The 21,843-nt window shown below is 39.5% G+C and overlaps 1 protein-coding gene across 2 annotated transcripts; it reads right to left on the reverse strand.

Moving 5' to 3' along the window:
- Positions 1 to 10,401: 10,401 nt before the first annotated feature.
- LOC143300936 (uncharacterized) lies at positions 10,402 to 21,558 on the reverse strand. 2 transcript variants are annotated; one of them, XM_076614877.1, is made up of 6 exons: positions 21,420 to 21,558; positions 19,619 to 19,630; positions 17,434 to 17,474; positions 13,241 to 13,327; positions 12,899 to 13,032; positions 10,402 to 12,083 (listed from the first exon to the last, which is right to left on the reverse strand). In XM_076614877.1, exons 1-6 carry the CDS (start codon positions 21,535 to 21,537, stop codon positions 11,732 to 11,734), a joined length of 744 nt encoding a protein of 247 aa, XP_076470992.1. In that variant the 5' UTR covers positions 21,538 to 21,558; the 3' UTR covers positions 10,402 to 11,731. The 2 variants fall into 2 exon arrangements, with proteins under 2 accessions (XP_076470992.1, XP_076470993.1); XM_076614878.1 differs by lacking the exon at positions 19,619 to 19,630.
- Positions 21,559 to 21,843: the final 285 nt, after the last annotated feature.

The following is a 21,843-nucleotide window of genomic DNA, read 5'->3' on the forward strand; positions in this document are numbered from 1 at the left end:
AAGAAAAACAGACTGAAAGAAAGGGATGGGAAAAGTAAGAATGAAGCAAAAAAATACAGACAGACATACAGACAGACAGACAAGACATACATTCAGACACAAACGGTACAAATCATGAGTACACAGAATCAAAGACATACTGGGGGAAATATGAAAAGTGCATAAATTATAAATGGATAAACATCTAGACACACGGACAGAGAAAAAGATTGAATGAGGGGTTGGGGGTTGGGGTGAGGCATGATGATAGACAGACTGACACAGAGACAGGGAGAGTCACAGGTGCAATAACTGGAGAAGACTTAAGACATGACAGACAGGTACACAGTCAAACAGACAGACAGACACAGATGGTGAGAAAGAGATTGATGAGGATGGGGAGCGAGAAAGACAGGTATGAGGAGAGAGATGGACAAAGAGGTTGAACATGAAACAAAGGGGCACACAAAAACAGGTAGAGAAAGAGAGAGAGAGAGAGACAGGGACAGAGAAAAAGAGAGAGACCGAGAGAAAGGCAGAGACAGAGAGAGATTTACCTGATCCATCCTTCAACCGTCACTCAAGCCCAGAAACTGATTCTTTGGAAGAAACACAAATGACTGTGCTGTTAAAAGAAGAACACGGCTGAGTTCCAGTTCATATCTGTTTTCAGTTTTTGCCGTTGACATTGTTTTCTCCGTGCGCGGGCGCGCATGTGTGTGTATGTGTGTGTGTGTGTGTGTGTGTGTGCGCGAGTGTAAGTACATGCGTGTGCGCGAGTGTGCGTGCGTGCGTGTGTGAGAGTGTTCGTGCGTGCGTGCGTGTGTGTGTATGTGCGTGCGTGCGTGGTAGTGTGCATGCGTCCGTGTGTGTGTGTGTGTGTGTGTGTGTGTGTGTGTGTTCGTAACATGTATGCATGCATGCATGTCTCTCTGTTAGTCCCTCTGTCTGTTAGTCTGTTTCTGTCTGTCTGTCTGTCCGGATGCTTGTCTGTATGTCTGTCTGTTTATCTGCCTGTCTGTCTGTCTGTATGTATGTTTGTTTGTTTGTATACATGTATGCATGTATGTATGTATGTATGTCTGCTAGTTTGTCCCTCTGTCACCCACACACATCCACACCTAACTCCCACCCCTACACCCACTCCCCACCACACCCCCACACTCAGACACATATACATTTCTCATTTCAATGATTAAGTACAAGCAATGGAAAATAATACCGTACAAACATAAAACGTTCTGATATCGACAGACTGAAAAGAATATCAGGACTCCTTCAAAACAAACACCCACATGAAAATTTAATGAAACTTTACAATGGGAAGGGTTCACAGAAAGTCTTTCTAAAAGATCACACCATGCAAGAAAAGTATTCTTCAAACTGTGTTACAAATTTCACCTCAGACATATCGATACCACTGTTAAAATTTGCTTACCCTTCTAATACGTTATCATTTGTAGTTTGAATATACTGCTTAATATTCCGAAATAGTGTTACATATTTAATATGTTGTTGTTTGTAGTTTGGATATACTGACTGATATTCCAAGACAGTTCGCTAAGGAGAGAGTGAGAGTGAGGGGAACACCATTTTCATGGGGCAGGGAGGGGGGCTTTCATTTCCTCATTCACATTGCACGCTGTGGCTGTTGATTTTGTTTGTCAAACGGAAAGTATGGAGTGGGAATTCTCCACTGAAATACGAAAACCGAGTGGGTTCCAAATAGAAAAAGACTGTTTTCTTCACCTCCACCTCTAAACATGATCAGTCGGACACGGCTGCATAGAACACAATGTTTATTTTTTTAAACAAAATAATGTTTAATGTTTGAAATTTACAATAAAAACAAAGTAAAAGAAATGAATGGCAACAACTGTATATATTTGCAATTCGACACCTTTGGTGATTCGTATTTTAGTCAGGAGACTTCTTTACACACACACACATTTTGAATTTCAAAACTTGTATGTACATGAATAAAATAGCAGTCTTTTGAAATATTACAAGATTCACTTATTTAAAGCTTCTTTGCTTATAATACATCCTCTACATTCGTAAATCTTGCTAACAGTTTGTTAGATAGATGAGAAGAAAAAAAAGACGATTCCATAGGATCCATTTTTTTCTTTAAATTACCCAGGTAATGGTATTTACAAAGTCCCTCAGCATTCGCTATCCAATATACATGCAAATAACTACAGATTCGTGAGTGGATCATGTTGTAAATTTCTTTTTGGAGCTCTATATAACATGTCTATGTCACATCGTGGTTTATGATTGTACATATGTCTGCATGTCTGTCTATCTGTCTGTGTCTCTCTGCCTGTCTGTCTGTCTGTCTGTCTGTCTGTCTCTCTCTCTCTCTCTCTCTCTCTCTCTCTCTCTCTCTCTCTGTCTATCTATCTATCTATCTATCTATCTCCCTCCTCTTACCTTTCCCTTTCACATCCCCTCTCTCTCGGTCTGTGTAGTAGTAGTAGTAGTAATAATAATAGTAGAAGTAGTTTTAGCAGTATTCTTCAGTGTAACGTCTTTACACTTAACGTGATATTAGGCGGTATGTTTATGTGAGGGTGGGGTGGGGGTGGGAGGTCAATGGGTATATAGGTGTGTGTGTCTGTGCGCGCGCGCGCGCGTGTGTGTGTGTGTGTGTGTGCGTGTGTGTGTGTGTGTATGTGTGTGTGTGTGTGTATGTGTGTGTGTGACTGTTCCTCCAGAGAGACAGATTGGTTAAGACGCTTTTCTGCCAATAGAGAGGCCGTGAGATTCTGTGTCCGAATCCCGGTTTGACCGTAAAATCTGACTGAATGCCTAGACATTCAGATGAGATGACAAACCGAGGTGCCATGTGCAGGAAACACGCTTCCACGGTTTATACCAGAAAGATTTCCCCGTGTTTTCCCCTTCCATTTGATATCCAACATACAGAGTTAGAGTGAGATTCAGTGAAAATGCCCGCTTTGTTTGCCAATGGTATCCTGCAAACATGGATGAAGCTTATCCACCCCTTCTCATTTCAAACGTTAAAGGTTAAACTTTCCACACTCTTTTACGGCCATCACGGTAGCGAATTCATATCCACTGTATCCTGAAATCGGCACAGGAAGGCGGGGCCCAATCCTCTCCTTCCGCCATTCTAATCTTCCCCAACCGAAGTCAGGTACTCACTCAAACCTGGCTGGAGTGACAATAATCGGAGTTAAGTGCCTTTCCGAAAGACAGAATACAATGCCAAAATCGGGATCAAACCCTGATCACTGGTGAACAGTGGATCAGACGTCCACCGCTTTACTAGTTCAGCCATGGCATTCCGGTTTACCTCAGGTAAAAACAAACTTTTACGGTCAGATAATCATGCTGATGTGGTGAACATGTCGAGATTCCCAATATCCCTTGACACAGAATAGACAGCCGTCCGTAACCATCTTCCAGTTGAACGTTGTTCCCGCAAATGTTTCAAAATGAATGTTAATGTCATTTTGACTTCAGCACATTGTCAGCCCCTAAATCTCTCCATACCCCGACATAAAAAGAAAGATCACAAGCTTCTTTCTACAGAAAGAAGCCCTTATAGAAAAAGTTGGAAATATAAGATGTCATTACACATAAAAACTTGTATAGATCAATGTCATTGCTCCCCCCCCCCAGACCCTCCCCCACCCGCCGCCCACCCCCTCCCCCCCTTTCCCCCGCACCCACACACACACACCTTCCCCCACACCCCGTCTTCTCCTCTCTCTTCTTTGATCTTTCATGCGATCTCTAAACCTTATGTGCTGCGTAAAATACGCGTCTCGTTTTAGGTTAATCATTCTGTACATGGTTCTTTCAATATGCAATACAAAACATGATGACATTACTATTGCTGGAATGAGAGAAGGAGGCACAGATGGACATACTACCAAAATCTGGAACCTTTCAGTCCTGGATAGTGCTATCACGTTTTTTGAAAGTTTTTTTCAGACTCATAGAAATGGTCGGGAAAATTAAAAAGAAACAAAAAGAGACATACAGACAGACAAGACAGACATTCACAGAAACAGACTGTGCAAAGCATGGGTACAGACAATAAAAGGCCGACTCAGGAAGATAAGAGAACTGCATACAGACAGATAACCACAAAGACACATGAACAGAGAAAGAGACTGAATGAGGGGGGTGAGGGGTGGGGATGAGGCATGATGAGAGACAGACAGAGACAGGGAGAGTCACAGGGACAGATAACTGGAGAAGACTAAAGAAACAGACAGCAACACGGTCAGACAGACAGACAGACAGACAGGTAGACAGACAGACAGACAGTCAGAAATAGATAGATGGGGATAGGGAGCGAGAATGGCAGAAAAAGGAGATAGATGGACAAAGAGATTGTATAATAAATAAAAGGGTACACTAAGAGAGAGAGAGAGAGAGAGTTACCTGATCCGTCCTTCGACCGTGGTCCAAGCTCAGAAACTGATTCTATGCCAGACACACAAATGACCGTGGCTTTCAGAAGGATATCACGGCTGAGTTCCAGTTCATATTTATTTTCAGTTTTTGCAAACAGTGATTTTTTTTTTTTAGCTCGTGTGTGTGTGTGTGTGTGTTTGCGTGCGTGCGTGCGTGCGTGTGTGTGTGTGTGTGTTTAAGTATTGAATGGGATTTTTTTTCTCAAGGCCTGACTAAACGCGTTGGGTTACGCTGCTGGTCAGGCATCTGCTTGGCAGATGTGGTGAAGCGCATATGGATTTGTCCGAACGCAGTGACGCCTCCTCGAGCTACTGAAACTGAAACTGAAACTGAGTTCAGAGCAGAATGATTGCTTAACTCGTGTGTGTGTGTGTGTGTGTGTGTGTGTGTGTGTGTGTGTGTGTGTGTGTGTGTGTGTGTGTGTGTTCAAGTATTGAATGGGAATTCTCCATTGAAAACGAAAATGTTTCAAATAATGATGAAATATCTACTTCAATTCCACTCAACTACAAACATGATGTATCGAACACGGTTGCATATAAGACAATACTTATATTTAAAAGAAGAACATGTTTAAAATCAATAGTGTTCATGAAGTAAAAAAAAAAAAGGAATGAAATGAATTACAACAACTATATGAATCAACATCTCCCAATCATTGATGATTCATTTTTTCTGCATACACACACTCCATTCATTTCGAAACTGTTACGTACATGATTGAAATATTACAGTATTTTAAAATAAAATTAAAAAAAATACCGATTTGAAGTGGTCCACGTTGTCTTTGAATATCCCAAATAATACAAGAAACAAATGTAAGAGCTGGCGACGTTTCATACCGGAGTTGTTGGGGATGTTTGTGATGTTTGTGTCACTGACTGGGTGGGTAACCACGTCTTGGTGTCAGGTAGGTTTCCTTCTTGTACAGGCTGGAGAAAATCACTGTGTTTTGTGTGCTTTTTTTGGATGACGAACCACTTCAGCTCGCACTGGTACACTTCAGTTTCTGCTTTGCTCTTTAGCCTCTGCACGTTGTACTTGCAGGATGGTCTCCCTGTTGGATCATGGAAGGCCTTCAGCTTCACATTTACGGTTGCCTCAGCCAGTTGGTGGTGTGAAGCTGCATCGGCACACTCTGATATCCAGTAGGCTTCTTCTCCATTTACGACCGATGGTGATGTGATCTATCTGGTTCTCCAGCCTTCCATCTGAAGAAACCCAGGTCTTTTTATGAATTTCCCTATGGGGGAAGGATACCTCCGATGACCAGGTCATTGAAAGCGCAGAAATCTGCAAAGAGTTCCCTATTCTCATTCCTGGTGCTAGAGCCCTGTGTCCCCATGATTAACTCTCTGCCACTGTTGTCTGTGCCAACTTTTGCGTTCAGATCTCCCATGAGGATTTTCGGGTCTCTTCTTGGTGCTTTGTCCACAGTTGCTTGGAGGGTGGTACAAAAGTCCTCCTTCTCTTTTTCTTCAGCTGTGTTGCTTGGCGCATAGCACTGGATGATGTAGTTTTCCTACCTTTGGAGTTGAATCTTACTGATAAAATCCTTGAAGATACTGGTTCCCACTCAAAGAGTGCCCTTCTTGCCTCCGGTGTCATAAGCAGCGCTACTCCATATGTGTGTGCGTGGTCTTGGTCTTCATGTCCTGAGTAGATGATGGTGTCTCCACTTGTGAGTCTTTGCTGTCCTGAGCCATTCTATCTGGTCTCACATAAGCCCAGGATCTTCAGTTTGTATCTTTCCATTTCTCTATCTACTTGAGCTGTTTTTCCATTCTCATAAAGGGTTCGGATGTTCCAGGTCCCTATCCTGGTCTTGGTCCTGGTTGTCAGAAGACTTATCGGCGGGCTGGCTTCCCAAAGGCTTTCACCAACTCACGTCATAGGCTCTTCTGGAGAGGAGTCCCCTTCAACCAGGCTGCTTTTTGACGTTGCTGTTGCTGTTTCCGTAACCGTTGTTTTGTTTTGTTTTTTTGCGGGAGTGCGGTTGTTAGCCCCACCCCCAACCCTCCTCCTTAAATTATCCAGGCTTGGGACCGGCAAATTGCTCCAACAAGTGGAACTCACTGGCGGAGTTCAACGCTTTATAAACTCGGGTCAATTGCACAAAAGGCTGCCTACCTGAGTACAGCCGAGTGACGGTTGCCATCGGGCGTTCATCATTCTAAGTTTCCTGTATCATAGTCAATCATAATTTTACATATCTGTGTGTGTGTGTGTGTGTGTGTGTGTGTGTGTGTGTGTGTGTGTGTGTGTGTGTGTGTGTGTGATCAGTTTTATATATATATATATATATATATATATAAATGATTAAAAAAAAATTAAAAAGCACACATGCACACTCAGAAAGACATGTAACATTTTACGTGTATGACCGTTTGTTTATTCACACCTCCATGTAAGCAGCCATACTCCACGGTTTTCGGGGGTGTGCATGCCGGGTATGTTCTTGTTTCATAAACCCACCGACGGGCACAATAGCCGAATGGTTAAAGCGTTGGACTTTCAATTTGAGGGTCCTGGGTTCGAATCTCGGTAAAGGCGCCTGGTGGGTAAAGGGTGGAGATTTTTCAGATCTCCCAAGTCAACATATGTGCAGACCTGCTAGTGCCTGAACCCCCTTCGTGTGTATACGCAAGCAGATCAAATAAGCATGTTAAAGATCCTGTAATTCATGTCAGTGTTCGGTGGGTTATAGAAACAAGAACATACCCAGCATGCACCCCCCCCCCCCCCCCCCCCCCCCCCCTACGGTACTGCGCCCGTCATGGTTCGAGCCTCCGTTTCGGCATGGTGTCGTGTCCTTGGGAAAGACAGTTTTCTCCGATTTTCCTCACTCTGCCCAGGTGTGAATGGGACCGGTACTGATGACTTCGCCCGCTGAGGAAGGTTCAGACAAGGGCGGAAGGAGGTAACAGGGCCCCGCCTTTCTTTGCCAAGCCCTCGACACAGCGGATATAATTATTGATTCAATGCCATGATGTCCGTCAAAAGCTATGGGACCTTTAACTTAACCCCAGTGGCTGCCTGCAATGCAGCTCAGTGACTCGTGGCTTTTGGTCCGCCGGTTTGCGGGATAGGAGAGGGGGGCAGTCTTGGCTCTCTGCAGGCGGATTAAATTCTTGAGGAGAGTCTACTGTGCTCACTTCTTTATACTCCTGGAAGACAAGAGCACAGTAAATAACGAAAGTGTTTGTTTCTTTCTTTCCTTTTTAATGAAAGCAGAGTCTGTGCCGAAACGAGTATTGGATGAAGGGGAGTAATCATTGCTAGTCCTGGTATATGGTTGTGATAGCCTCCCTTCTTGAGGTGAATAATCGCGTTTGAGGGCACGGTGCTGTCCTCTGGACGGAGACTGAAAAATGGGGTCTGACAAAAACAATTCTCCTCTTCTTCTTCTCACTGGTCTATTGTCTATTCACTACAGGGTGATGAAGACATGTACGCGTTCACTCATTTCAGCTAACACACACACAAAAGAGTAAGACGGAGAAGGGCAGAAAGCGAGCAAGCACACATATTAACAGATCGAGCAACACAGACATTCTTATGTATAATGCAAAGCGTATTTTGTGCTCTTTGTGTGTGATTCTTCCTATTTGCTATCTGTATCGTCTTCGTGGTGGTGTTTTTTCTCAGTTCAAGTCATTACGTGCTCTTGTATAAAGTATGTGCATCAGTTGTTTCATGGGAGGCACTTTACACCAGAAAAGTACTATTTTTCATCATCAGACTTTTTTGTGCCAGTGCAGTCATACATGCTCAATCTTACACTTGTAAGTACTAGATTGGGTTTGTTTAAATTGTGTGGCTTTTGTCTTCTGAATCGTTAAATCCTTATCTGGGTATCCACCTATTTTTTGTCTATTCTTATATTTTGTGTTCGCCTTGCTCCAAATGTTTGTATGGGATCTTTGTTATTGTTACCATGGATGACTGGATCAGCAGTATTTGTCCCTCTAGTCTTCTATTACTAATGTCATTATGATTTTGAAGAACAGTTTGATGATGTGAGGACAGTATTCTGTTCAGAGCCTTTAACAGTGTTTGTGGAGGGGGGTGGGTGGGTGGGTCGAGTTCTTAAATTTCACAATCTTTTTCTTCTTTTGTAATGTGGATCTTCAAAGGGAAAAATCAGACTTTAATCAAAGTATTGTGGACAATTCTAAATGTATGCTTGGGATAGGATGTAGTTAGTGAGCTTTTTATATCGCATGTGTATATGGTTGTCTTTTTGACCATTTTATCTTTTGAGGTTGTTTGATTGGCAGGAATTTAATATAGGTTGGGGCTTTTTGTTTGTTTTTTGCTTTCTTCAGTAAACTTTCTCTATGTAGCATCATGGAATAAAATAAAATATGATGATTTATGATAACCTGCTGTATACAGAAATGGAAAATGAAATTAAAAGCAAGCTTGAATGAACCAAAGTGCATATGGTGTTGTAGAGTATGACAACTGGTGACAGTTGTCACAAATGATGACAGTAATGCAAGCTTGTGAGCAGCAATTTCCTCAACTTAAAAAAATCCACACAAAAAATCATGGTTGTATTTGCAGACCAGGGATTCTGTCATGTCACTGACTTCAGAGTAACATATTCCCTCAAAGAAAATTAAATAATTGTCATATCACCATTGTCACACCATGACACCATTAAAGCACAGATCTGTTGTAATTATAGGTAGTTTCCAAACAGCAAGCTACCAGTGTATCACTGCTCATATTTCTCTCATCTGCTGTTTTTAACAATTATTCATGCACTGATGGTGTTCAATACATACTACAATCACTGTCATGCTAATGTTATACAAATGTGAAGAGTACAGTACTCATCTGATCCATTTTCCTATTTTTATTCACAAAGCTGTGTCAAATCTTAAAAGATGCTGTCCATTCCATAAATGAAAGCACAACTGGTTTGATACTGTCAGTTGTAGGTACCTGTTCCAGATATACTGAAGTAACCATTCCGTCTTACTGATTGGGAGGTGTGAGAAAACAAGTGGAGAAATACAAATCCCACTTGACTCCTCATTCTTAAGTCAAGCATGTACGACAAGAGCACCTACTCAATAACAGGACAGAATGAATGTCACATATACCAGTGTGTGAAAAGTAAAAAGGTTCACTGCCTTAAAAGAATTATTTTGATTTGTACACATTAGGTGTATAAAGAACCTGTCAAAATCTGTATTATTGGATAATGAATGTTCATTCTGACTCGGCAATAAATGTTCTGTCTGACTTCACACCACCACTGCATTGGTGTTTTTCCAATAAACAGTTTGGAGCACCTGTGTGCAACCACATTATTTGTGTGTATTCTAGGTTTATACAACTACTCTAACTTAATGCAAAGAATTCAAAGAAGCAAACACAAGTGGACACCAGAGAGACCACCTGCATCACCAACCTCTGCTTCTGATGAATGGAAAACTCATGTTACAAAGACGTGTCGGCAATGGAACAATGAAGAAGGAACATGGAAAATATTATAATTTAGTATAAAAAAATTTAAAAAAGGAGCTGGATCAGCTAATAAACATGCACTCTCTCAATCAAGAATGCAAGAACATTATTTTGAAAGTATGCATTAAGTGGACAGAAATGGGTTTCATTTGGGGTTGGGTTTTTTTTGGCAATATTTGTCAATGTTGGATATCTGATGGTAATGATTAGCTGTTCTGACATTGGCTTTAAGTTAAAAGGAAATTTTACTCATTATTCTAAGTGCGCATGCACCTACAACAAAGAGTGATGTGATGTTAGGAAGAGAATGAGAAATGAAAAAAAAATAAAAAGATAAAACAAACATAAAGACAGAAAGCTGTGTTATGTCCATCTGTGCACTACAAAGTAATGGCACGTGAAACATTTCTACCATTACCACTCTCTTGCAAAGCAAAATCTACTCACAAGGTGGCGACACCTCCTCACAAAACAAACATACATCAATGACTCTGACAGGGATGTTTATTAGAAATCAAATTCTGACCAAATCAACATTACACAGAATGAATGGAGGAGTTTTTCATGACATCATTTACTCTTTCTTCACGACTTAGGCAATGCTTCATGTCAGTGATATTAGAAATCTGAAACACAATCCAAACAAACTATTGGTATGACAGGTGGTAAGGGGAAGGAAGGGATTCCAGCTGTCAGGATTAAAAAAAAAAAAGGAAAATTTTTCCCAAAGGTTTGATTTTCTCCTCAACAGAGCATCAAGCCACAACAACAAAAAAAGTGCTAAAAACAAACAGTAAGAAACATCTTTAAAAAGAGCTTGGATAGTAATAAAATACTTGCAATTTAGCCTTTAGTGCAAAATCCAAAGGACCAGTCAAGTTTCCAATCACTATCCTATCTTGTACGCAAATACTGTCAAGGTGCATCCTCACAAAGTGTGAACCCTGTTTAGGGGCATCACCTCACCAAACTGGAACAAGTGGGAAACAAACATAGGCAAGAACCACCACCATTGACAGAAAGCTAAAATATCATAAAACAGGCAACAGTTCCAAAGACTGAATAAACCCAAAGCTGCAACTTGGACCAGCATTACCATCATTGCTCAAAACGCACACTTTCAGTGACAGGGGTAGCTTTGAATGACACAAGCTAACAAACTGAAAACACAAACACATTTTACCAATTAAACAAATTAACAATATTTCTTTAAAGAAGAAAGAAGATATTGATGACAACCAACTCACTAAGCTTCAAATAAAATCAATTAAACTCAGCAGTCTCATTGAGCTGAATACTTTTAACTTCCCAGTAATCACATAAGGTAACTAAAATTACTTGTTATGCTTCATGACAACTGATGATCTGAAAGCACTTTTTGTTTATTTCTAATTGCTTCCTTATTCCTAACTTATTCTTAATAAACATTACAGATCATCAGCTACTTTCATAAACAGATTCACCTTTAAACAATGTCATCAAAACCCATCTTTGTTGGCCCCACTTGTCAAGTTAAACCTGATAAAACCATTCCATTCTTCCCAGACCTATGCAATTACTACATTAACAAAAAACAACATAACAAAAAACATGAGCAGCACAGTTTCTTCATCCCCTCTCAAAAAGACTCTCAAAAAGATTAAACATCACCCCTCCCCCTCCCTAAAACACACACACACAAAAAACACATCAAAAACAAAAAAACAACACAAACACAACTCTGCCATCTAACAGCAAAACAGCGGTGGCTATGTGGACCTTCCCTTCATCATGCACCCTCCCCACCAACAAAGCCATGACCCAGACAAAGAGTCCATCAGTTGGGACTACCAGAGCGGCTCCTGGCAGGGCTTCCAGCTCCGTCCTCCTGCTGGCCTGTGTCACCACCGTCCCCGTCCCCATTCTGCTGCTCTGGGGACCGACTGCGCGACTTGGACCTTGAGTGCGATTTGGACTTGGACCGCGAGCGGCTCCTTGACTTGCTCCCTGACTTCCTGTCCCTGGACTTGCTGTCCTTGCGGTCGTGGGACTTCCTTCGGGAGGACTTGCGGTCGCGGCTGCGGCTTCGGGTGCGACTGCGGCGGTCGCGGGACCGAGAGCGGCGACGGCGATCTCTTGACCTCGACCTTGAGCGTCTGCGGCGATCTCGAGACCTCGATCTTGAGTAGCTGTGGACAACATTTAGGCATCATTATCATTAAATATAAAAATATATGTTTCATTTTTTTTAAGTTAAAAAAATACAAAATAATCAAAAAGCTTGGGTATGATGACACCGATACTTCAAGCCTCATTTCAACTTCATTAACAATGATCCTTCTGTCATTCAGGAAATCCAGGGAATTTTCTAACTCTTTTGGAGAAAGCATATACATCAAGTTTCACCAAATTCAAAAGGTTCAAGAGTGTAACCACATTATGAAGTTGTCCTAAACAAAACTATTTTATGAAGTCAAGGTTAAAATGACTGATCATGTTCAAGATGTAAAAATGTATCCATCAGGCCACCCCACATCCAGATCAGTTCAGGTTTCTGAAAAATCATGCACTTACATGGCAACATCATAACACCCTTCATAACCTTCTCACAAAGAGGCGCATCAAACAAATTCAGAACTTAATATTTACTGCTGTCTCATAATATAATTCCTTTATACCCCGTTCAGTGGTAATTAAGAAATGAACACCACTACTGCTACATTTTTAGGGAGCTATGACCTAAAGCACAGGTCAGTGTATAACCTGCACTAAACCGAAAAGACACCCATAAAAAAAAAATTTTCTTTTAATTGAAATGAAATTCATGATGGAGTAGCACTCTTGCTGAAGACATGGACAGGCTACACAATGTACAGGTTCAAAGACTAAATACTGTAAAAGACTGATCTGGGTGGTCACCTTCAGTTGGGCCAAAGTCTATCAGTAAAATTACTGCTGTCACAGATCTGTAACTTAGCACACATTCACATCATAATAGAATTACCTTCGCCTTCTGCGTGGGGGCGAGTAGCCACGGCGTCCAGACCTACTGCTGCGGAACCCTCCACCCCAACGGTCGTCAGGACAATCCCTCGCCCAGTGACCAGACCGATGACAACGGTAGCATTCATCGTAGCTCTGTATCCATCAACACACTGCATTTATTTTGGGGTTTTTTTGTTTTTGTTTTTAGCACACTGGAAAATTTACATATCAAAAACATATCAAACAAAATACTGAGACACAGACATGAAACCAAACCATTAAAACTAAAAACGTATATGGGTACGCAGACTTATACAACCAAACAATAAAGACAAAGAAGGTAAAAGGGTGGTACACTTACCAAAGGTCTGCGAGGACTGCCTTTGGCCCATTCAACGATAATGCTTGATCCACAGACATCACGCCCGTTCTCATACTTGATGCAGTCCTGATTCAACCAAACCAGGTTTCATCATCAGTAGGTGACAACATCAACACTAGTTTACTGAACATCAATAGTTCCACAACATCTATTCAACTGCTGGTAATTCTCTGCAAAGTTCCATGTAAGATATAAAACAAAACAAAACAAACCAAAAAAAGTACAACAATGTTTTCTAAACAGAAAAACTGCAAAATCTTAGGCAAAACAAGAGCTTTCGCTGCACTCTGTGTATGTGTGTATGAATATATTATGTTCCAACACATAAAGGTGAAATAAGAAACAACTGCATAATGGTGTGTTGGGAGAGTAAGGTACCTACAGATGTCGTATGTGTCAAATGTGGATAAAGCTGGATGAACTGTAACCTTTTTAAAATATGCATTTTCCTACCACTTTTCAAAAGTCAGAAATCTCATTCATGCCATGATTAATATCTGCAATCTATCAGCATCTTACTGTGTAAAACAATGATAAATGTTCAACCCATATAAGTGAATACATGCTTATTTGAAAACATGATTTCCTGTTCTAGGCCAAAATTATACATATTTTAGGTATATTCAAGAAATAATAATACAAACCAGAATGTGCACACAGTGCTCTCAAACTAAAACATAGATGTCCAGACTGCTTAGTTATTCTATTCTGCAATCTCACCAGCTGCAAAATCCAATTCTTAATGCAGCAGCTGCCAGGCAAGACATCAGGTCCTGATTAGCAACTTCACTCAAACTCAAATACAGAAGACTTTTAAACCAGCATTGGGGAGAGACTGGGTAGGGACAAGAACAGAAAGAGGGGAGAAAAAAGCTGAAAAAAAGCAGAACATCTTGTATGTAAAGTGAAAAACTTTCAATTGTTACTTTGCAGATGCTTTGGATATTCCTGGAGAAAATAAGTCTAGTTAAAACAGTATAAATAGGTGAAAAACATGAATCATCACACATGAAAATAAAATAATAAATTCAAAAGGAAAGAAGCAAAAATGATGAATATCTCCAGACATCAGCATTTTGTTTCTAATACAAACCCGCTTACAAGCTTGGAATTACTCGTCAGAACAGATTATCAGATCTGAGAAAAATCTCTTCTGTCCTTGATCAATGACTGCTTGATACACCTATCAAAGAAACTTGATATATGTAGTATCAAAATATTCTGATTACAGCTTTCTCTGTTGTAAAGAAACAAAAACTAAGACCAGATTAGCCTGTAATTATGATTCAAATTAAATCTAATGAAGTTGTCAAGTACATCATTATGTAAATTACTGATTTTCATCTGATGTAGTATGTTAATGGTTTGAATTGATCACATACCTGCATTTTTTTTGTTTTGGTCCTTACCCCTTTCTTTAGTCAAATGTGCCAGTGCGCTATAGGCTTCGGCATTATATTTACAGAAATGTGCCTTGCAAAATGCATGATATTTTCTTGGGAATCTTTTAAGTAATAAATTATCAATAAGTTTAACAACAGCTTAAACAAGAAACCAAAAGGGCCTCTTTATTTATGATCCTTACAAATCAACTGCAGTTGTGTCCAGTAACAGTTTCCACAATTCATGGGGGGTGTCCAATAAATAGTATGTTGAGCACTGTTACCATTCCAATAATTATTTGGCACACTGTTTCATCATTCTTTTTTTTTTTTATAAGTTATTTTTGGTGGTTTTTTGTTGTGTTCTTTGTTGTTGTTGTTTTGCTTTGCTCTAATTGTTATTACATCCCATATTTTCTTCTCTTTTTTTTTCTTTTGCATCAGAAACAATATTTACTCAACACATTCTTTTCCAAAAAATAACGAGTGCAATACTTCCTGACAACTTTTTAGAGGAAAGAATATTTACTCTGTCATCTTTATAAAATTAAACAATTGCCAACATTCCTTGAATCTCAAAGAAAAAAACTTCTTGTTTATTCTACACATCATCAATCCAAAGAGACACCAGTCTCACCCTGGCAGAGTGGGGAGAGATTCTCAAATAGAAAGAATACATATGTCTGTGTCTCCTTGATGACACACAAAGCTCAACACATGTCAGACATTGTCAGAAGCACCTGTGGTTGAAACAAAACAAGAACTTTCAACCCCTGACGTCTGTAATTATGATCATAAGCCACAAAAATACAACTACATTTTAAGAGAAAAAAGACAAAGTTGTAATTATACTTAAAACTACCACACTGGCAGCCTCTTTCACTTTCTCAGCAGTCTTCAAGAAAATTCTTTCACTTTCAGTTCATAGTCAGCTGCAAACCTCAGAGCAGTTTTTCTACTCATGAAACAACCATACTTTTAATTATGCAGTACAAAGAAAAAAGAAAAAAAAAGTTGAAACTAAAAAATCTAACATACACATCATACACATGTCAAAGAAAATGGGTTAAAAAATATTTTTTTTAAAGAAAAAGAAAAGAAAGCGGCACAAATGACTGAAGAAAAAGTTTAACAGAGAGCACCTACTCAGCCCAATGGCAAGCAGTCACATGACCCACTGGCTGGCCGAGGATGGAGCCTGGTCAGGGTGGGCATTGGACTGGCAATGGCATAATTTCAAAGGCGGAAGGAACACTAGGCTGAGGCTTTATAGCAGAGGCCTGTGCCGATGCCATAGGCTTTCTCATGGTCAGGTCAAAAAGGGGTAGGTGACAATGGGTGTGTGGTGTCGGGACTGGCAATACCCACGGTGCCGGCAAAGTGAAAAGGGCTACTCATGGCTTTAACAACGCTGGCTAGGGGAGGCGTGGGCTCCACCAGTCTAGCTTTGTCAAGGAGCTGATCGGTAAGGAGGCTGTCTGGTGTGGGGTTCGGTTCGGTTTTGACTGAGGCTTTGTGTTGAGCCGAGAAGTGCTTTGGCATGGTAAGGCAACAGGCAAGCTGGGCATGGAAACTACAGGGGCCTTAACTGATAAATAGAACAAGTCACATTAACAGTCATCATCACTTTTTCATCATCACTCAATCAGACATGGTCTGCTCTCACTTCAATTGACAAAGAAAAAAAACCCAAAAGAAACGATCACACAGAAATAACAGTAACAATGGAGTGAGTAGGAATGGATGGGGAAGAAAGGAATTCAGGAAGAACTGATATCCCAAAAAAAACCACTTGTAAACAACATTAAGTGTCAAATGTGATTCAATCACTAGTTGTTCCCTGCTCTGGTCTTCCTTTGCTCCCAGAATTCTCCACCCATTCCCGTCACTTCCATTTCCTCTGGCATCATTCATCCATTCTTTCTTTTTTTCATATTCCCCCCCCCCACCCCCACCCCCCGAAAAAAAAAAGTTTTCGAGGTCTTCCCTTCCAGTTCCCTTGCTGTCTAAACAAACTTCATAATAATTTTGAAACAAAAAAAAACAAAAACAAAAAAAACACAAAAAAGTGAGAAAACTCTGACAGTTTGAGGCAAATGGTGAACAATCAAATCTCCATCCACTCCATCTATGTTTTTATAGGCAATCAGTCCAGAACCGTATCTGATTAGCTAATGCAAATTCCCCCCAAACAGCCAGAAAAACTTGTTTGCTTTAAGTACAGACTATTCTTTATGAAAATCAATTCAAATAAAACAACAATTTAAAAATAAAAAAAAAATACCCCCCCCCCCCCCCCCCCTAACCCTCTGAATGAAAGAATCTTACTGAAAATAGAAAAAAAAATTAACCAATAGTTATACTTTTCACAGTAACATATACATCCACAGGCATTAATCAACCTATGAATCATAAAAAAATTAATACAATAAACAAAAATAAAAACAAAAAGTGAGAACACTAGCAGTAATGTTAAGTTAGGGAAACTACAAATTACCGCAAAACCTCAATGTTGTTTTCAGTTGTGTAAGGAACAGAGAATTCTAGTACCTAGAAAATCTAAAATACATACATCTTCACCTCACATCTTCCATATCATCCTGGGAAAAAAAAGTTAAACATTTTTAGTTTTAAAAGATTCTTTTATAAAGAAGAAAAAAACACTTTATAAATAAAGTTCATATTTTAGCCACATCTTTATCACTGTCTTCCATGCCCATTGTGTATCTCTTCAATTACAATGTTTATTCTAAGAGAATGTGTGACAGGTACACAAGTTCAAAACCTTACCTCAGCATCTCTGTAGTCTTCAAAGTCCACAAATGCATATGCTGAAAACAAAGTCATGTTGAAAATATGCTGGACATAATCACAGAAAATCAATTGACAGCTCATCAACAAACACAATGAAACCTTTCAACTTACAGATTTACTAGTGTATAAAGCCTGGAGTTCAACTTAGGTTTTCAGTTTTGTTGGAAAATTAGATTACTTGGTTAATGAATCAGTTTCAAAAATTAGTACTACATTTTTCCTTCACTGATATGCATGTAATTCTCATGGGGATGACTGGAAAATCTGTATCAGCCACATTCTGCACATACTCAGTTATAAATTTTGTTTCGTGTCAAAATTTTTCAGGTAAAGAAAATTAACAAAGGGCATATTATATGACAGAAACATTTAATAACTGTTTGTACATATGTACATGTATATCTATGCTAATATGTACACAACACAGATGGAAACACCATTAACAGGAACAAAATCAGGAAAATGTGTGATACATGAATAAGTTTTTAAGGTTTTTTTAATGTGAGGGTTCACATAGTAAGACAGTGTTTTTCTTTTAATCACACAATGAAACTTACAACAACAAAAAGTAATATAAAACCCAAATGTGATTTATCACATACAGGACCCAGATGGATCCTGGTCCACTACATAGATCAGAACTGATATTGGTTAGACTTAGAAATTAGAGACATTCTTTTAGAAACCTTTTTTTTCTATTTGTTTTTAATCATTTTGTCCTAAATTTAGACCTACTATTAGTGTTACAATATATATTAACCCTTTCGCTGCCAGGAAAATAAGATTTAAGTGAAATCTATTTGCCAGGTTTTTTTCACAAAAAACGGGTATAAATTTTCAAAAAATTCTGTGCTCTTTGTTATTGGAGAAAGACCCATAAGTATACATTTTCTGAAAGGTAAATGAATAAAGAACACAAAACACATGATGTTTTCCCATCTTATATATTTTTAGTGATATGCTGTTGTTTTGAAATCAGTGTTTTGTTTTTTGTCACATTTTCAACTTGTTCATTACTAACATTAGTCAGGTAATTTGCACTAAAATATCCTATTTTTCTGGACAAATGGATATGTGCATACACAAATTCATACTAGAACAACCACAATAAAATAAATTAAAAAGAGATACATATACAATGCATTGCGACTTCTCCAGGTGATATGTGGATGAGAGGCCACGCCCCCTCAGTCTCCCCCCTCCTCTTCACCCCTCTCACACAGTCACATGACACTTTATCCAGTTCTCATCAGACCGCGCTGGCTGAGTGCCAAGAAAATCGCTCACACCTGTCCTGCTAATAATTCAGTCACTTTCTGTCGTCTGCTAAGGTCTGCACAGCCGGCATCACTCACTGATAGTCGTATCTTGGCCACTCTCTTGATTGCTCCCTTTATTTTCTATCAAATCGTCCTACAAATGTTAATCACTGTCTTCTTCTAATTTACGCGTCAATTCTTTCTGATCATCAACTAAAGAAAGCAATCTTGGTTGATTTAGTTCACTACGATCGCATGTCTTGAGCACGGCGTCAGTCCAACACTTTGTTGAGCGAGCTTGGAGAGGAGCCAGGCAAACACTGGGACAGTAACCCAACCAAAACGTTCAAATAAAGGACTGACTGCCTCATGACGTAGATGGGGTTTCTAGCTAGGAACAGAATCCAGAAAGATTCCCCAAGCTAAAACTACCAGTATTTTTGTCAACGAACTGAACGCAAAGCAGGGAAAAGTCAGAATATTTCAATGACAAGTTATCTCGTCACTGTGGCAGCGAAGCGTACATGCTTGCCATGACGAGTTATCTCGTCATATAGACAGCCTAGGGGTTAAGCAGATAACAGCAAAGACAGGGAAACAGACCCAAGTCAACATGGAGACACAAAACTGGATTCTAATTCTGTTTCAAAACATTACTTTAAAAAAATAAAATAAAATAAAATATTTTTTTTTAAAAAGGCATCCACAGACCAGATATCTGTGTCTTCACCTTTTACTTGGACGAAATAACCTTTTTCAGAAATTGTGGATTGCGCATTATCACCTTTTACATTTTGGCCAAAAACTACGGGAGTTTATTGCTAGTAATAGTTCTGCTCAAAAACAAAGCACACACACACACACACACACACACACACAGATAAAAAGGGAAATTGCCTCACCAACTTCAACTCCTGCAACAAACAAAACAGATTTCTGTTTAAAACAAAATCATAAAATCACCATAAAATAATGTAATTTGGCTACAAATTTACAGGTATTACATTTTGCCATTCTTCCAGCATATGCTGTGGTAATCATTAACACACACAAAGAGTACAACTTACATCTTTGTGGAGGTCAGATGGTGTAAAATTAAAGTATCAAATAACTGAACTGATCTGGAGTGTCCTTTTTGAGGACATCTTTGGGTTTACAATATAACATACTTCTGTAGGCAACTTGAATGCTGATGGAAAGCAAGTACTAACCGGAAATCAGCCGAGTCATAAGCCTGTCTCAAAATAGTAATAATATCTGTTTGCTATTAAGCATTTCTCTCTGGCCTATAGTTCATATGATTTCCATTTATAGTGAAATATGCAAGCACAAGTTCAAACTCTTAGATCAGTAACTGAAATGGTTCTAAATACTTTATTGTTCATGGGCTGCGACTCTCACATTCATTCATATGTATGCACAAGTAGGCTTTTAAGTGTATGACCATTTTACCTCTGCATGTAGATATACTCCATTTAGAGAAGGGGTGGGGGCTGGGGAGGTCAATTACACTTACAAAAACAGTAAATGAAACAAAAAAATCAAAAGTGCATTAACTAGGCTAAGTTTAAAAAAAAACCATCAGTCTGTTGTTGGAAATGGACTCATCTCTGCTTCCACCAAAGAGGACTCACAGTTTAACAAATTTACACTTACACATGCATACAAATAAATTACAATACTATTACTACTGACATTACTACACTTAAGTGTAAATTGTGTTAAGAGTGTTTTTAGAAACAACTGTTCAGTATCCTAACTTGATCAAGGTTGCTACGGAAATAATACACCACAATCTGACAACCGATTTTGCCAAACATCCAAAGCATTCAACTCTTCAAATTCAAGTTGGACACCACTGTCTGATCAAGCAAAGCAGATGGTGCTAGGAAGGACAAATCCCGAGGATAAGAAATGCCCTTCGCTGTATATATAATAAAAAGAAATTTTAAATTTAAAGTGCATGGAAGACCAAGGGAGACACAGAAGACCAAGGGAGACGTGAAAGTCCAATTGAAAAAGATGTGAAGGAGATAGGCTGGGGAATGCAATTTAAGGCAGCACAAAAATCAGCAGAAGTACAGTGTTTGGTGGTTGCAAAATTTGGCCAAGCAGGTCAAACAAGCACCGTTTGCATCAGTTTGACACAGAACATATGACACCAAAACACATGTTTGGTGGTTCTATGACTGTAGGCCTATATGACGAGCCACAGGCACTATGACTATGACTATGAGAGCATAGTCCTCACTTTTTTTTCCATTAATAGTCGCATTTTAAGTGAATTTTACTTTTGTCCTTTAAACTCGTATTTCGCTTTCACATAACTTTTTGGATCTTGCTGTTGCACGCGGTCTATGTTTAACTTTTTTGCCAATAGCACTTTCATGGTCCGACCGGTCAAACTGGGCATTTGATTTCGCTACATTACCGTTGGTAAAACACCAACAAGAAAAAAAACACCGCAATCAGTACAAGTACTTGTCAAAACAATGACCTGGACATCAAAGTACCCTTCGAAAAAGAACGCTTCTTGAGTCGACAGTCTGCACAAATATGTCTACGAAACTCGACATGCGTGCCCGTTGCGTCGGTTTAACAGTCAGCCAACTTCCCGTTACCGCCATTGCGCGTGCCAGAGGGAAAATAAGAATTTCGCATATACATTTAAACAACATACAGTTGATACAAACAGGCACGTACCATATTTCACTTCACATCTGGTAAGTCGCCCATACGGTTCGAAGATTTCTTCTAAGTCGCGTGTGCGGGTTGTTTTACTCAATCTCCCGACAAAAAGCTGCCCCTCACGCCGCGACATGATGGCAGACTCATAAAGCCCGGATGTGAAGGTTTTATCTTATTTCTGAAAACAAAGAAAATCAGGCTACAGTTTTGGAAGGCTCGAAGATTGACTGACACGTTATTCCACATCTGATTTTTTAAAAGATAATAGTGGAGAACAGATGCTTGACTATGCATACACCCAACGCGTTGGTTATGCCTTGGAAGCCTGCTAAATGCTGTATAAAAAAATATTTAACATTAAAACTAACCCAGCAAATGAACTGAAATAGAAAGAAAAAAAGATGCATAGAGGGCAAATCATTGAAATAAAACAAGGATT

Source organism: Babylonia areolata, chromosome 27 (assembly GCF_041734735.1).
Source record: "Babylonia areolata isolate BAREFJ2019XMU chromosome 27, ASM4173473v1, whole genome shotgun sequence".
Lineage (NCBI taxonomy): Eukaryota > Metazoa > Mollusca > Gastropoda > Neogastropoda > Buccinidae > Babylonia > Babylonia areolata.

Excerpts from the sequence above, each read along its gene's own strand:
- LOC143300936 (XM_076614877.1), bottom strand. The coding sequence starts at position 21,537 with ATGTCGCGGCGTGAGGGGCAGCTTTTTGTCGGGAGATTGAGTAAAACA. Across the intron at positions 13,328-17,433 it reads AAGACTACAGAGATGCTGAG|GACTGCATCAAGTATGAGAA; the intron begins GTAAGGTTTTGA and ends TGGTTGAATCAG. Across the intron at positions 12,084-12,898 it reads CCCCCACGCAGAAGGCGAAG|CTACTCAAGATCGAGGTCTC; the intron begins GTAATTCTATTA and ends TGTTGTCCACAG.